At 38.8% G+C, this 15,125-nt stretch overlaps 1 protein-coding gene across 2 annotated transcripts in view; it reads left to right on the forward strand.

Moving 5' to 3' along the window:
* Positions 1-15,125, forward strand: part of CCNY (cyclin Y) — a 170,603-nt gene that overhangs the window by 87,671 nt on the left and 67,807 nt on the right. For both annotated transcript variants that reach the window (XM_006086704.2, XM_023752256.1), the window contains one exon: positions 9,808-9,842. In XM_006086704.2, coding sequence (XP_006086766.1) covers positions 9,808-9,842 — 35 coding nt within the window. The remainder of the gene's footprint in view (positions 1-9,807; positions 9,843-15,125) is intronic.

The following is a 15,125-nucleotide window of genomic DNA, read 5'->3' on the forward strand; positions in this document are numbered from 1 at the left end:
TAGTAATAGGTGTCCTTTTGGATCCAGGTCATATGGTCAGGGCCATGTAGGATGAACAAGGATGGTAAGAAACTTTACTGTTTCCTGGAGTGTCTATAATTTCATAACTAATCTAGTCATAATGATTTTTCATGAATTTTTGCTTTCTTTTAAACTCAACTATGGAGACTTGAAACTGGCAAGAAGCCAATAAAAGCATAAAAGTCAAAAGTCTTAGAGAAATGAGATTTACCAAGTGATACACTGTATAGCAGTGATGGCGAACCTTTTGAGCTCGGCATGTCAAAATTTTGAAAAACCCTACCTTAACTCTGCTGCCGTGTCACATATAGAAATATTCATAATTTTTTTTTTGATATTTGCAACCATAGTATAAAAAAGATTTATATTTTTGATATTTATTTTATATATTTAAATGCCATTTAACAAAGAAAAATCAACCAAAAAATGTATAAAATGAACAAAAACAAAAACAATGTACATTTAGGAAAAAATAATAATAAAAACAATGATAATCAAATGGTACAAAAACTAGAAATTAGTGACTTTTTTGGTGCTGAAGTTTGTCTGCTAATTCTTCGATTGCAGGTTCATACTTGGTGCACTTCAAGGCCAAGCAAGCGCCACTAACTTCATCTGTTAGCCGGTTTCTTTTGTTTGTTTTAATATTATTTAATGCTGAGAACAAAGTCTCACAAAAATATGTTGAAGAAAAAATTGTTAGCAAAGCCATCGCTAGATTTTTTATGTCGCTAAAAGTGTCATGTACTCTGTTCCAAGCACTCAAAATTTCTTGTTCGTAGTTTCACTCTTTTTCATTATTCAAACGATTTCGTTCCAGATTTTCAAGTTTCGACCTTAAGTCGACAAACACGTGAGTCCAAATGCTACCTTGAAAATCTGAAAGTTGCATCTCTAAATCGTCAATTTGCATCCATTGGAAATCCTTTAATTCCAAAGTACTGTAAACAACTACATCCGGATACTTAATTATTTTAATGGGCTGTTCTAGGCTTCTAAAGTGGTCGAATCTTTCGCTGAACTGTTCAAATAACAAGTTTATTATATTCTGGAACTCCATTACACTCGTTGTAGTGGCCTTCTCGAAATACTTTTTTATCCGAGGAAAATACTTACAAGTTTTAGTTTCAATATCTCGCTTGAAAATTTTAAGTTTACTTTCAAAAGATTTGATGTATCCAAACATAACGTCAATACTGTTGCCAAAACCTTGTAATTTTAAGTTCAGTTCATTCATATGAACAGAGAAATCTGTAAAAAACATCAAATTGCTGACCACTTATGATCATTGATCTGAGGAAAGTTTGCCAGATCCTTATTCTCAATAAATACCTTAATTTCTTCAAAGCACTCCACAAGTCGCTCAAGTACTTTACCTCGACTCAGCCATCTCACATTACTGAACATCAGTAGTCCACTGTAGGTTGAATCAACTTCCTGTAAAAGTGCAGAAAATTCTCGCTTGTGAAGGGGTCGAGAAGCTATAAAATTCACAATTTTTGTTACAACTGACATTAAATCATTCAATTCTGAGAATCCCGATTTGGCACACAACACCTCCTGATGGATAATGCAGTGAAAAGGTACAAGTGGATGTCTAATAGCTTCCATAAACAATTTCAGGAATCCCACATTTTTTCCCACCATATTTGGTGCCCCATCTGTCGTGACTGACACAATTTTAGAGATATCAATGTTTAGGTCACTGAATGTTTTTATAATAACCTTACATATTTCGTTTCCTGATGTACTTATTGGCACTGATTCTAACTTTATCAACTCTTCTCTCATTGTGAGACCATCAGAATATCTAGCAATAATGGCCAACCGAGCATTTGATGTGACATCAGTAGTTTCATCAAGAGAAATCAAAAAATATTTACAACCATTTAAGTCTTTTTTTAATTGATGTTGTACATTTTTGTTAAGATCTATTATTCTGTCTTTGATAGTATTTCTACTGAGTGGTAACTCAGAAATACTTTTAATAATATCATCTTTATTTTTCATATCGTGAAATAGAGCTGGTGCACATCTTAGAAATGTTTCTTTAATAAATTCTCCATCACCGAGGGCTTTTCCATGCTGAGCTATGGAGTGAGCAATACAGTAACTTGCTGATGTTAAATTTGTAGAGCATCTTACAAATTTAATGATGGAATTTGATTGACATTTATAGAGGTGTAGCTGCCTAGAAATGTATTCCTTCCTTTCATCGATACTTTTTTTCAAGAGCTGACAATGATTAGTTTCAAAATGTCTCTTTACATTCCACCTTCTGCTTACTACTGTTTCATTACACAGTATGCGCAATGATCGGTTGTTTCTGTCGACAATCCCGTACATCTCGGTCCATATGTCTTGAAAGGGTCAGCTACTGCTACTTCCACTTCCTTTATCATTCAATCTTGCTTTGTTATTTTTTTGATTCTCCATCACAAGGCTGCAAAAATAAATAAATATAAATCACAGCGTTTTTAATAAAAGGTTGATAGGTTTTTTACCTATTAACTTTTTGTAGTGTTGTTGCACTGACTCCTGGTGCAAAACAATTCAAAGATAGTATGTATAACCAACAAATATATGGTGCTGTAATCAATTATCTGACATGCAGAATGTCTGGTCGGGCACTGTTGCACTGTATATCTTTTTCTTCTAACCCTCCCACTTCTGTCTCCTAACAAACATGGTGATCAAGTGCGTCCATTTGCCAAATGCACCCGAACGCACAGGAAGCTTACCCGAGGCACATGTTGACAATAACGAAGCCGTTTCCAAAATTGGGCATTTTGTCACTCAAGTAAAAATAAAATGTCATAGGAGAAACCAAGATGGCGGCATAGGTAAACACAGGAAATTGCTGCCTCGCACAACCACTTCAAAAATACAACTAAAAGACAAAACGGATATCATCCAGAACCACAGGAAGGCTGGCTGAGTGGAAATTCTACAACTAGAAGGAAAGAGAAAAGCACACTGAGACTCAGAGGAGGTGTGGAAGTAAAGTGCAGAGGTATGGGGGCACATGTGGAAAGGGCTGGCAACTGAGGACACGGTTGTCTTTTTCAATCGGGAGGGAGTCTCAAGCTCCCGACTGCTCTGAACTCAGTTCCGGGTGAATCTCTGGGGACCCAGACTCATACAGGGAGAAGCTGGACTGTCTGGCATCGGTCAGAACTCAAGGGCGGCTTTCTCTCAGAGGTGCTTGCAGCGATTACCGGGACACTGAGAAGTGGGGCCTCTTAGGGCAGGACTGAGGAGCAGCCATAGCTGTTTGCTTCGCCCTGTTGATCCCCTGATACCACGCCCCACCCAAGCTGTGTGCAGAGGCTTATGCATATGAAAGGCCTGGCCCTTTGCAATCTGAAAATTACCTAACAAACTGCAGCTGGGTCAGAGAGACCCAGAACTTCCAAAAAAAGGCCCAAGGCCCCACAGCAGCTTGCATTGCTTCACAGCTGGGCCTCATCTGGGAACCGCCAAACCCCAAACATAGAAGAGGAATCTGCAGTTCTCTCCATAGCTCCTGCTGGGTAGCCTCAGGCAGAGGCTAAATTAGCACCTCCTCAGAGATCCAAGAGCCAGTGTACCCAGTGGTCAGAGTGGGACCATCCAGACTACAACTCCTCAGATCCATAAGGGACACACTCAGGGGGCAGACTCAGTGAGCACCAAAGCCCCACTGAAGCAAGTCTTGCCCCATAAGGGTGTCTCCAGCACAGAAGTTCTCCCACCGTAGACACAGCTGACTCTCACAGCCAATTAGCCTGGAGGTCAATTCCTCCCAGTGATACCTACAACAATCAAGGCTTAACCACAACAAGACTGTGCACAAAGCCCACAAAGGGGTGCACCAAGAGTGTCTACCTCAGGTAATTGGGGAGGCTGAGCCACTGGGCCTTATAGGACACCTAGCACAGAAAGCCACTCTATCAACACAGGGAAGCATAAAAAATGCGGAGACAAAGAAACAGGTCACAAATGACAGAAATGGAGGAATGCAAACTACAGGATATAGAGTTCAAAACCACAGTTATAAGGTTTTTCAAGAATTTTCTAGAAACTGCCGATAAATTTAGTGACACCCTCAAGAAATCTAGTGAGACCCTCGGGGTTATGAAAAAGGACCAACTAGAAATTAAGCATACACTGACTGAAATAAAGAATATTATACAGAGTTCCAACAGCAGACTAGAGGATCACAAGAATCAAGTCAAAGATTTGAAATACGAAGAAGCAAAAAACACCCAACCGGAAAAACAAAAAGAAAAAAGAATCCAAAAATATGAAGATAGTGTAAGGAACCTCTGGGACAACTTCAAGTGTACCAACATCCGAATTATGGGAATGCCAGAAGACGAGAGAGAGCAAGATATTGAAAACCTATTTGAAGAAGTAATGACAGAAAAATTCCCCTATCTGGTGAAAGAAATAGACTTACAAGTCCAGGAAGCGCAGAGAACCCCAAACAAAAGGAATCCAAAGAGGACCACACCAAGACACATCATCATTAAAATGCCAAGAGCAAAAGACAAAGAGAGAATCTTAAAAGCAGCAAGAGAAAAACAGTCAGTTACATACAAGGGAGTACTCATAAGACTGTCAGCTGATTTCTCAACAGAAACTATGCAGCCAGAAGGGAGTGGCAAGAAATATTCAAAGTGATGAATAGCAAGAACCTATAACCAAGATTACTCTACCCAGCAAAGCTATCATTCAGAATTGAAGGTCAGATAAAGAGCTTCACAGATAAGAAAACACTAAAGGAGTTCATCACCACCAAACCAGTATTATATGAAATGCTGAAAGGTATCCTTTAAGAAGAGGAAGAAGAAGAAAAAGGTAAAGATACAAATTATGAACAACAAATACGCATCTATCAACAAGTGAATCTAAGAATCAAGTGAACAAATCTGATGAACAGAATAAACTGGTGATTATAATAGAATCAGGGGCATAGAAAGGGAGTGGACTGACTATTCTGGGTGGGGGGAAGGGGTGTGGGGGGTGCGGGAAGAGACTGGACAAAAATCTTACACCTATGGATGAGGACATTTGGGAGAGGGGGTAAGGGCAGAGGGTGGGGTTGGAACCGGGTGGAGTGGAGCTATGGGGGGAAAAAAGAGGAACAACTAATAATCTGAACAATAAAGATTTAATTAAAAAAAAGAAAAGTCAAGAAAAAATAATAAAATGTCATGAGTCAAGATTAATCTCTTTATAGTGCAATTCTTAACCTTTTTTTATTAATGTCAGTATTGGAACAATGTATCTTGGATGTTTTCACTATGTATCTTTGCTATGCAACACCGATGTACATGTTTACATTCAGTTTTAGAATTGCATTATTGATCATGAGTAACGCGAGTAATAATATTACTCGAGTGATGCCCAACTCTGGCCGTTGCGAGAGACAAATATTTGAATTATGCCATTTTTTGTCTCTGTCGATGCGTGTCACCCAAAATGAGTTCGCGTGTCACCTCTGATACGTGTGTCATAGGTTCGCCATCACTGCTGTATAGTTTCCATTCTACCAAAGTGTTTCATGTGAAATTTATTCTAAAATGGCTCATGCATTATTTATTTGTGCCAGTTTCATGACATGAATCAAACCATGAAGGTTAAAAGAGTAAATGAAACACCTTGGATTATAAGTGTCTCTTTTCTTACTCCCATTGTTTTATCTCTTTCCAAAGCAAGAAATTTAAATATGTATGTAACTAAAATAGTCACAGCTCAGAATTCCCTAGAACTTAAAACTTTAACTGCTTCGGTTTACACACTTCAATTTCCTAAGTCCAATGCAAAAATAAAAAGAATAGATAAACTAAATGACTAATAGTTTCCAATGCTATAAGTTACACATGTATACTAGAATGAATATTACTCTCTTTTCTCCTGTTGCTTATGTCCCTTTGTCTACAGAAAGTGGTGAGAACTCATCCATTATGCAAGTTATAGTCCTGTAATGGAATTAATACATACATTCCCTTGAGCAAATAGGTTGATAGGGTAAAGGTCCACACATAATGTGGAAGTCTCATTTCATCTGTATAGATGCTTACTATTAAAAACACACTGCCAGGAATACCAGGATTTAATGTTATGATGATGGTGTACATAATAATGTAAGAGGAAAAACTAAAATATTTTCAGCAGAGAAAGTTCTAGTTTAAAAGATTCCTCTTACCTCTTAATTTTCTAGGGCCCAAAAAGGTAAGTCAAGCTATTACATCTTGATTGGCTGAGTAGATAAGTATTACCTTGGATTGTTGAGTATAAAAATGGGGTTTTGATTTTTCCTTCATTATCAGTCCAGCCACATTCTGCCACTTTATTAGGTTCCCCTTCTTCAGTTTTCTGGCTCTAACCCCCAAGTTTTTCACTAGCCCCAGTGGCTGCTTCTGTGAAGGAAGGAAGTGTAATGGAAGAGAATTTCAGGGCAGCCCTGTAAAGAAGTAAGTGTGAGAACTTGAAGTTCATGGGGAAATAATATCTGTCACTTTCGCCATAGGCCTCCACTGTTGCATTTGTTTAATATATAAATTGCAATACTTTAAGAGAAGATTTATTTCATTTCAAAGATTTCCTTATCCATTGCAGCTTATGGAGGATAACCTTCTGCAAATGATAGAAGATAGTCTATGTTTTGGGACAGGCAGTTGGTTTGGGGACTCAGGAGATATTCCAGAAGGAAATCTGTCATAGGGACACATGTGATAAGCCTCTCAGATACTGTGTAGGCTTAATATTTCAAAGGCCCTTTTAGGGGTGGCCTTACAAAATAATACAGGAAGGTAGTTCCAGATTTCAGATAAGATTCAGCAGGTTCAGTTGCCCTGAGGGAAATAAAGAAGTACAAGGCATTCATTTGTATAAACACAAAGTGTCTATAAAGTATTCTACAATAGATTCTGATACCTTGTCCTTATGTGTTTTGTAATAGTCTTAGTGAATTTTTGTTTTCTACTATTCTAATTGGGACCAGTTGTGGTTCATGGAAATGGTCTGATTCTTCCCTTAGAGTTATCCTTGTAGAAGATGTACGAGAATAGCATACACGTTTACAATATTCTTACTTGTCCATGTACTGTGATTCTATTTTTGTTTGTTTTAAAGCTTTCTTGTTAAAACTTTAAGTCAAAACATTGATGATTCTATATTCTAATCCTCTCATTTTTTAGTAATTCTTAATGTTTTCAGTAGTACTTATATAGGAAACTCTAATATTTCTTGAGGCATGGATATCTTTGGAGGTGATTCCCATAATTGGGAGACTCCAAAGCTGAAACCAGATACAAAATGGGTGCGGATCACCTCTCACTACTTGAGCCAAATTAAGCAGAGACAAGGTTGGATCATATATGAGCGTTTATTCTAATAATGCCAGCAGTATGGGAGAGTAGCAGGTCATCCAGAAAATTCTGCTGTAACATCTCTTGCTAGCTGGCTGATTATATATGGATAAGGAAGAAGAGCTACCTGCAAGGAGTACACGGGGCAGAATAAGGGCTGCAGGGTCTGTGTTCCCTGTGTCTCTTTCCAGGATCTTGAAGTCCAATAACAAGGTAGTTAATTTTCTATGATGTGAAAACCCAGCTCAGCCCCTTCCTGGGACAGGATAATAGTCAACATTTCTGAGGCAAACTCCCAGAGGGGGTCAGGGTCCAGGCTCAGCAACCAAATCAAAGCATTTCCTTGGTTTGTTCTCAAAATGTATTCTCTTTTCTGAATAATGGACCCAAGCAGGCTCCAAGGCGTCTCTTATCTTTTTATAGCCCTGTCTTTCTCCTTGCAGCACATCTTCCAGTTTCCCAGGGTCTGTAAGAAAGCCCCTTAGTTAGTAAGGTGAGGTGAATAATCTTTAAACAACTGTGGTCCTATTCCTATTATTTACCCTTCCCCCTATCAAAGCCTCTGCACAAACCTATTGTTGGGTACCCTAGCAAGGGCTAAGTGTCGTCTATGGAATTTGCTGCCTGTGTAAAAAGTGTTCTCAGATCCTTGTAGCCAGTGAGAAATCATGTCATCATACCTACGCTTGGTAGAGCAAACCTAACTAGATGCATAATAATTTAGTATTGAAATAATGTAAGGGAAACATGCACATGTACACACACATGCACAGATACACATGCATGCACATGCACACCAAGTGTATAGTATCAGGAAGTTAAAACCCAGTGCTTTTTGTAGCTCCCCATATTTCTTTTGTTATGGTTCACCTGTGAATGCTTATTTCAAGTTAGGTCAAAAGTGATCATGCAGTCTCCACACTGTTCCCAGCAGACATTGTCCGCAGCTGTTGTCTGGGCACTCCAGAGAGCTCCCAGTGTGCTGGTCTAGCCTCAAGCATAGCCAGGTGCCCCACACTCTCTGTGTGGTAGGAGCATGCCCAGGGCCTGTGAGTGGGTCCATCTGATGGCCTGCAGGCATTTGCTCTCAAGAGTACCCTCAGGCTGGTTTATCATTTTAGAGAGGATAGGACTTCTAAAGACAATTAAACAATACAAACTAGGAAACAATTCCCAAATTCCTCAGTCAGATCAGTAACAGGGCTGGAAACTAGTGAATCTGCATTTGGGAGGTGGACTTTGGGGGTGAAGGGAGGGCAGGGGCTCCTCAGATAGTAAGCTGGATTTGTACCTAGCGCCTTTTTGATTATTTATTCTTTTTTATTGAATTTATTGGGGGTGACACTGGTTAACAAAATTATACAGGTTTTAGGTGCACATCATCTGTGTTCACCACCCCAAGTCAAGTCTCCATCTATCACCATTTATCCTCCCTATACCCTTCTTCACTTCCCTCCACTGTCCCCCCTGCCCTTTTACCCCAGCAATCACTACCACACTGTCGTCAGTGTCCATGAGTTTTTTCTTTTTCTTTTTTGCTCAAGCCCTCTACCCTCCCAACCCCAATAGCTGTGTCCAAGTTGGCATTCTTGATTCCTAGAGGCTCAGGATGTCATCTCTTTGAAGGAAACCTTTCTGTCTTCTACAATGACCTACTCAGTAAATGTATTGATTGATTAGTATTTACCCTTAAAACTAGGTATTCTGGAATGAAAATGCAAAGTTCAATGATAATCAGGTCATGAAAAAGCTTCTTAGGGTTCCTGGTCACCCATGTACTTCTCGGGCTGAGGACCTCTGTTTCGATAAACACTATGGTCTCCATCTCTGAGATAGGACAGTATTTTGTATTGTGATGTTATCAGCCTCCATGAGAGATAGGGTGTTGCAAGAGGCTCCAAAGGCCTCCTAATCAGAAACCTGGCTTTATTCCTCAGGACCTATCAGGGGGAGGAATTGTTTCAATGCTAATAATGCTTCTAGCATATTTTGTCATGTATCTTAATGCTTGTGATGGTTATTATTGATATTTATATTTGAACCTATAGTATGGACCTTTTCAGGTTAGAAATCAGTAGTCCTATTATTTGTTACTTATCTTAAATTAATGGATGTGTACAAGTTTTATGAGATTTGCTAATTGAGATTTTATTTAGTTATTGGAAAGCTATTACCCCTCAGTTAATTATACCTACACTTACTTTGTTAGCATGCCATAGTTTAAGTGGGTATATATTTTGCTCTATTAACCAGGTTCAGATCTCTGTTGTGCAGGTCACATATTCTTTCTTATATTGGGTAATGGAGCAACTGGATATGTTGGTTGGTGGAAGAATGGGATCACGGCACAGAGGGCTAGTCCTCGGTGACCTGTAAGGGGTTGGCATGCAGTCGTGTAACATTTTTGTTGCATCTTTTGTTTTCACAGTGAGAGAAAAACGCAAGAGTCTCTTCATTAACCATGTAAGTGAAACTGTACCTGTGACCTTCAGAATGACTGTATAGTCAAGAGAGCTTAAATAACTGTCTGGGATGGGTGAAAATGGTTCATGTATTTTGTCGATACTTGGGAGAATGTGAAGAATATGGCAGTGTCCTTACGGTTTGCAATTGGACAAGCATGGCCGGTATTTATCCACTGTCCCAAATGTTTTTCCAGAAGCCACAGACTGATGTTGTTTATGGGAAGGTGTGTGAACAATACCACAGCAAACACCACATGGGTCCAAATGAAAGCTACTTCTTTTGAATTTCTGATCCTTTTTTTCTTCTATTCCTACCCCAGATTACTCTTTCTCTCTCTGTAACTCAGTTTCATTTGAATAAACACATAATTGTTTTCTATGAGGCTGTATTCCTCCATACACTTTCCTTTCCCTAATTATTGTTTATAAATCCAATAGAATGTGTATGTTCTCTTGATTCTCAAAGAAAGGATAAACTTGACAACAGTTTAATTTTAAAGAGTTTAAAAAGATTTAGCTCTAGACTTTTGGCCATTCTGAGCGGTATATTCTTTCCCTGCTTGCCAGGCATCAAGCGTTCCATTGTGATCATTTATCCTTCCTTGAGCAGCATGTACGACTGGCTGGCTCCATATGCACTCCTTCCCCCTCCACTCGCACCCACCATGGTGCCCCAGCTTGCACCCCTGTGAAGTGTGGAGGGTGGAGTTCAAGAACATTATAGCCATCCCTTCCTGTCCCTCTAAATACATACCTCTTTCTTTAGAACAAGCTATCTCTATGAGGTATGGAATGATGAAGGAGGTAAATTACCAAAATAAGTATGCTATAAATTCTCATAATGAAAACCAGAATGAGTATTTGACCTTACAAGGGTTTGTCTAAGGATTTCTAGATTGTATGCAATTAAATATTTATAGATCTTGAAGTACTTGGCACTGCAGCTATGTGTTAGAAAGACTTAAAGCTGTAATATTATCTTCCCTGCCCTTTGAAAATGTGGACAAAATGCCGTTGTTAAGAAATTAATAAGGTAGGTGCATGCAAACTAATTATAGCACCATATAAAGATGTCGATGTTATTGTTATTGCCCATTAGAATATTGATAAATTCTATTTAATTTTCCGAGTTCTGTATCAGAACTGATGAAAGTCTTTCTGGTATTTTGAGTATGGATATATTTTTTCATAATTAATGAAGACCAGAATTCCCAGGATGGAGTGTATTCTGTTCTGCTCCATTTGAGAATCCTGCTTTAGAGGGTTTATTTCTGCCTACTATATGTGAAAGGGAGAGGAGCAGATTTCTTGTAAAATGGTATCTTTTCAGTTTATACTCTTCACTTGGTCAGCCAGAGAAGTCAAGGAATGTAGTAAGCTTGATCCAGGAACTGAAATGTAAAAATTTTTTTAATTCATGAGAGAAAGGGAGGAAGGAAGGGGGTTGGGGGAAAAGGCATTGATTTGTTGTTCCATTTATTTATGCATTCATTCATTGATTCTTGTATGTGCCCTGACCGGGGATCAAACCCGCAACGATGGCGTGTCACGATGATGCTCTAACCAACTGAACTACCTGGCCAGGACAAGAAATTTTAAATCTTGCACCCTAGCCAATTTGGCTCAGTGGATGGAATGTCAGGTTAGATTCCGGTCAAAGGCACATGCCTGGGTTGTGAGCTTAATCCCCAGTAGCAGCATGCAGGAGGCCACTGATCAATAATTCTCTCTCATCATTGATGTTTCTATCTCTCTTTCCCTCTTCCTTCTTCTCTGAAATCAATAAAAATATATATCCTAAACCTTGCTTTTGCCTCTTTGGGAGATTTACTTTTAATAGAACATTAATTTATTGAGCAACCGATATGTAGTTATGTAAGTACCAATAAAATGTGCTTGGAGGGTGTGAAAGAAGCTTCAGTTAAGGTTTTAATCTCAGTGAGATTTTAAAACTCCAATAAGGTTAAGGAATCCAACTTTTACTTTGAAGTCATTTCAGACTTACAGGAAAGTTGCAACAATAATGGAGTACAGGATTTTCACACCTCACTGAGGAGCCCTAGATACTTTGGTTCCCACACCATTCATTTGACTTGACACAGTGGATGTTCATATGGGAGAGCTGTTTTGTTATGTCCTCTCTTCTTAATATTTTTCTTTTTTTCAGAATGTCTAAAAATTATAATGCTATACATTCGAAAATGTTGATACAGATGTCAGTTCCTTGAGTGTCTGGTTACATGTATGGAGGGCTTTCTCTTTTCTTACACTTTCCTATTACACTTCATTCTATCACTCTTGTTATGAGGCACAAATAGAGTGTAATATAAAGTGTGGAATTATTTGGGAAACTACATTGTCCTTGTTAAGGCACCCAAGTGAAGGTCACTGAACAGATTTGATGACTTGTCCTACAAAATGCCTGTTCTCAATGGGCGTTCCTGTGTTTGAAGCCCTAGTCCAGCCGTGGGCAAACTACTGCCCGCGGGCCGGATCCGGCCCATTTGAAATGAATAAAACTAAAAAAAAAAAAAAGACCGTACCCTTTTATGTAATGATGTTTACTTTGAATTTATATTAGTTCACACAAACACTCCATCCATGCTTTTATTCCGGCCCTCCGGTCCAGTTTAAGAACCCATTGTGGCCCTCGAGTCAAAAAGTTTGCCCACCCCTGCCTAGTCTTTTGTGTGTGGTATGAGGATCTTATCTCTGAATCAGCCAGCACATATTCTTGGCCAAGCTGCCTGGTTTTCATATTTCTGAGAGACTGCTGTGGGAAGGAGCAGTTCTAATTTGACCTCATCTGTTTAGGGACCCATCTCTTCCTGTTTGAGCTCAATGGACGCCTCACCCTCCTCACTATGTCATTTTATTTTTTGCTTTATTGCTCCCTTAACTCCTCAGTTTTCAACTTCATCACCTTGCTTAGGGACTTCTGGAGCAGAGAGAGGAAAGAAAAAAAATCATAGTCTGAGAGTGCTAACAGTTTGTCAGAAAAGCCCTGTAAGAATCAGACTCTTCTACCCTTACTCTTTAAGTAAAGGCTTTAATCAGAGCATCTGTGTTATGGTTTGTTCTTTTACTTTATATATGTTAATAACCTTTATTTGGAAAAATTTCAAAGTTATGGGACAGTTATAATAATATAGAAAATTTCCATTTATCCTTTATCTAGATTCACCAGTGTTTTATCATTTTTACCTCATGCTCTGATTACATTTCCTATATTATTTCCTATATTATTTTTTTCTGAATTGTTTGGAGTAGTTTGCCTTCATTCTGCCCTTTACTTCCCAATATTCTCCACTGGGTTTCCGAAGACAAGGATATTCTCTGTATAAACACAATATTGTTACCAAAATCCATAGTTTAACATTGATACTGTTCTTTTTAATTGACTGTTCATATTCCAGCTGTTTAAATTAAGTGGTCCCATAATGTCCTGTGTAGCATGATACTCTGGTGCTGGTTTTTTTAAAATTATTATTTTTATTTTCATTTCAGAGAGGAAAGGAGAGGGAGAGAGAAACAGAAGCATCAATGATGAGAGAGAATCATTGATGGGCTGCCTCCTGCATGCTCCACACAGGGGATTGAACCCACAACTCGGGCATATGCCCTGATGGGGTATCGAACCGTGACCTCCTGGTTCATAGGTTTATGCTCAACCACTGAGCCACATTGGTCAGGCATCTGGTGCTAGTTTTAATTCAGGATCACATGTGGCATTTAGTTGATGTGCCCCTATGTCTCCTTTAATCTGGAGAGACCCTCAGACTTTCTCTCTCTTTCATGCTGTTGATATTGTTGAAGAATGCAGGGCCAGGTGTTTTGTTAACAGAATATTTCTCATTTTGGATTCGGGTCAGCACTTCTGGCCAAAATATGTCATGGAGTACTTCCTTGCCCTTATTCGTGTATCAACTCTGGAGACATGCTATATCCAACTGACCTCATTGGTGATGTTGATTTTGATCACCTGACAAGGTGCTGTCCAGATTCTCCATTGTGTATTGACTAGTTTTCATATTACAACTAATGAGCAGTCTATGAGCAGACACTTAAGACCATGCAGATATCCTGTTTCTTATTCCCATCCTCAAATTAGCATCTATTGATCATTCTTGCCTGAACCAATCTCTGTATTTTCATTGCAAATGGTAATTTTTTAGCTTCCATCCCTAAACCCTTATATTTGGAAGTCTCATTCTGCTCTAAGAGCCCTTTCTTCCCGTCCAACCAACCAACAATCCATCATCCATCCATCCATCCTTCCATCCATTCATCTTTATATGGACTTGTGGAAATCTTTTTTTTCAGTGATTTACATATAGTTCATTGGTTGTCCTTAATTATTTTGGTGCTCACATTGTCCTAGATTTGGCTAGTAACAGTCTTTGCACACTGGCTCTGTGTTCTCATGGCATGGCCCCACTTTTTTTTTTTTTTTTTCTCTCTTCCTTGTTTTTTGGCACAAGATATTCCAGGCTCAGCTTGTATTTCCCTGGGTCAGCCCTGGAATCAGCCATTTCTCCAGGGAGCCCTGATTCCTTTTCATGACAAACAGTGATAGAAAACCAGATCTGGACTCCGTATATACTCATTGCTACTGGAGTGTCATTGCTTCTAGGCCCATTTATATGTAGGAAATAGGCATTTTAGAAATCATGAATTCTTACTGACAACCTAATTTCCAGTTCCATTCCATCCCATAGAGTATTTTTTTTTTGTCTTTGGTCTTTGACTATTTTGTACCCTTCTATAAAAAAATTTATTTTTAAAAACAGCTTTTACCATAAAATGGTTCTTAGTATATTCCCAGAGTTGTGCAGCTATCACCATAGTCAATTTTAGAACATATTCATCATCCCAAAAAGAAACCCCATGCCCATTAGCAGTCACACCCCATCCCCTTCCCCTAGCCCCTGGCAACCACTACTCTACTTTCTTGTCTCTTTGGACATGTCTCTTCCAGATATTTCATATAAATGGTATCATACAATATGTGGCCTTTTGTGATTGGCATTTTTCACTTAGTGAACATTTTCAGGGTTCATCTGTTTTAGAATTAGAACTTCATTCCTTTTTATGGCCAGATAATATTCTGTTGTACAGGTATGCACATTCTGTCTAATTCATTCATCAGTTGATGGACATTTGGGTTGTTTCTACCTTTTGGCTATTGTGAATAATGGTGCTATGGGCATTATTATATATGTTTTTCTATGGACATGTTTTCATTTCTTTTAGGTATATGCCTAAGAGTAGAGTTGCCGGG

The sequence above is a fragment of the Myotis lucifugus genome, unplaced genomic scaffold (genome assembly GCF_000147115.1).
Source record: "Myotis lucifugus unplaced genomic scaffold, Myoluc2.0 scaffold_29, whole genome shotgun sequence".
Classification (NCBI taxonomy): domain Eukaryota; kingdom Metazoa; phylum Chordata; class Mammalia; order Chiroptera; family Vespertilionidae; genus Myotis; species Myotis lucifugus.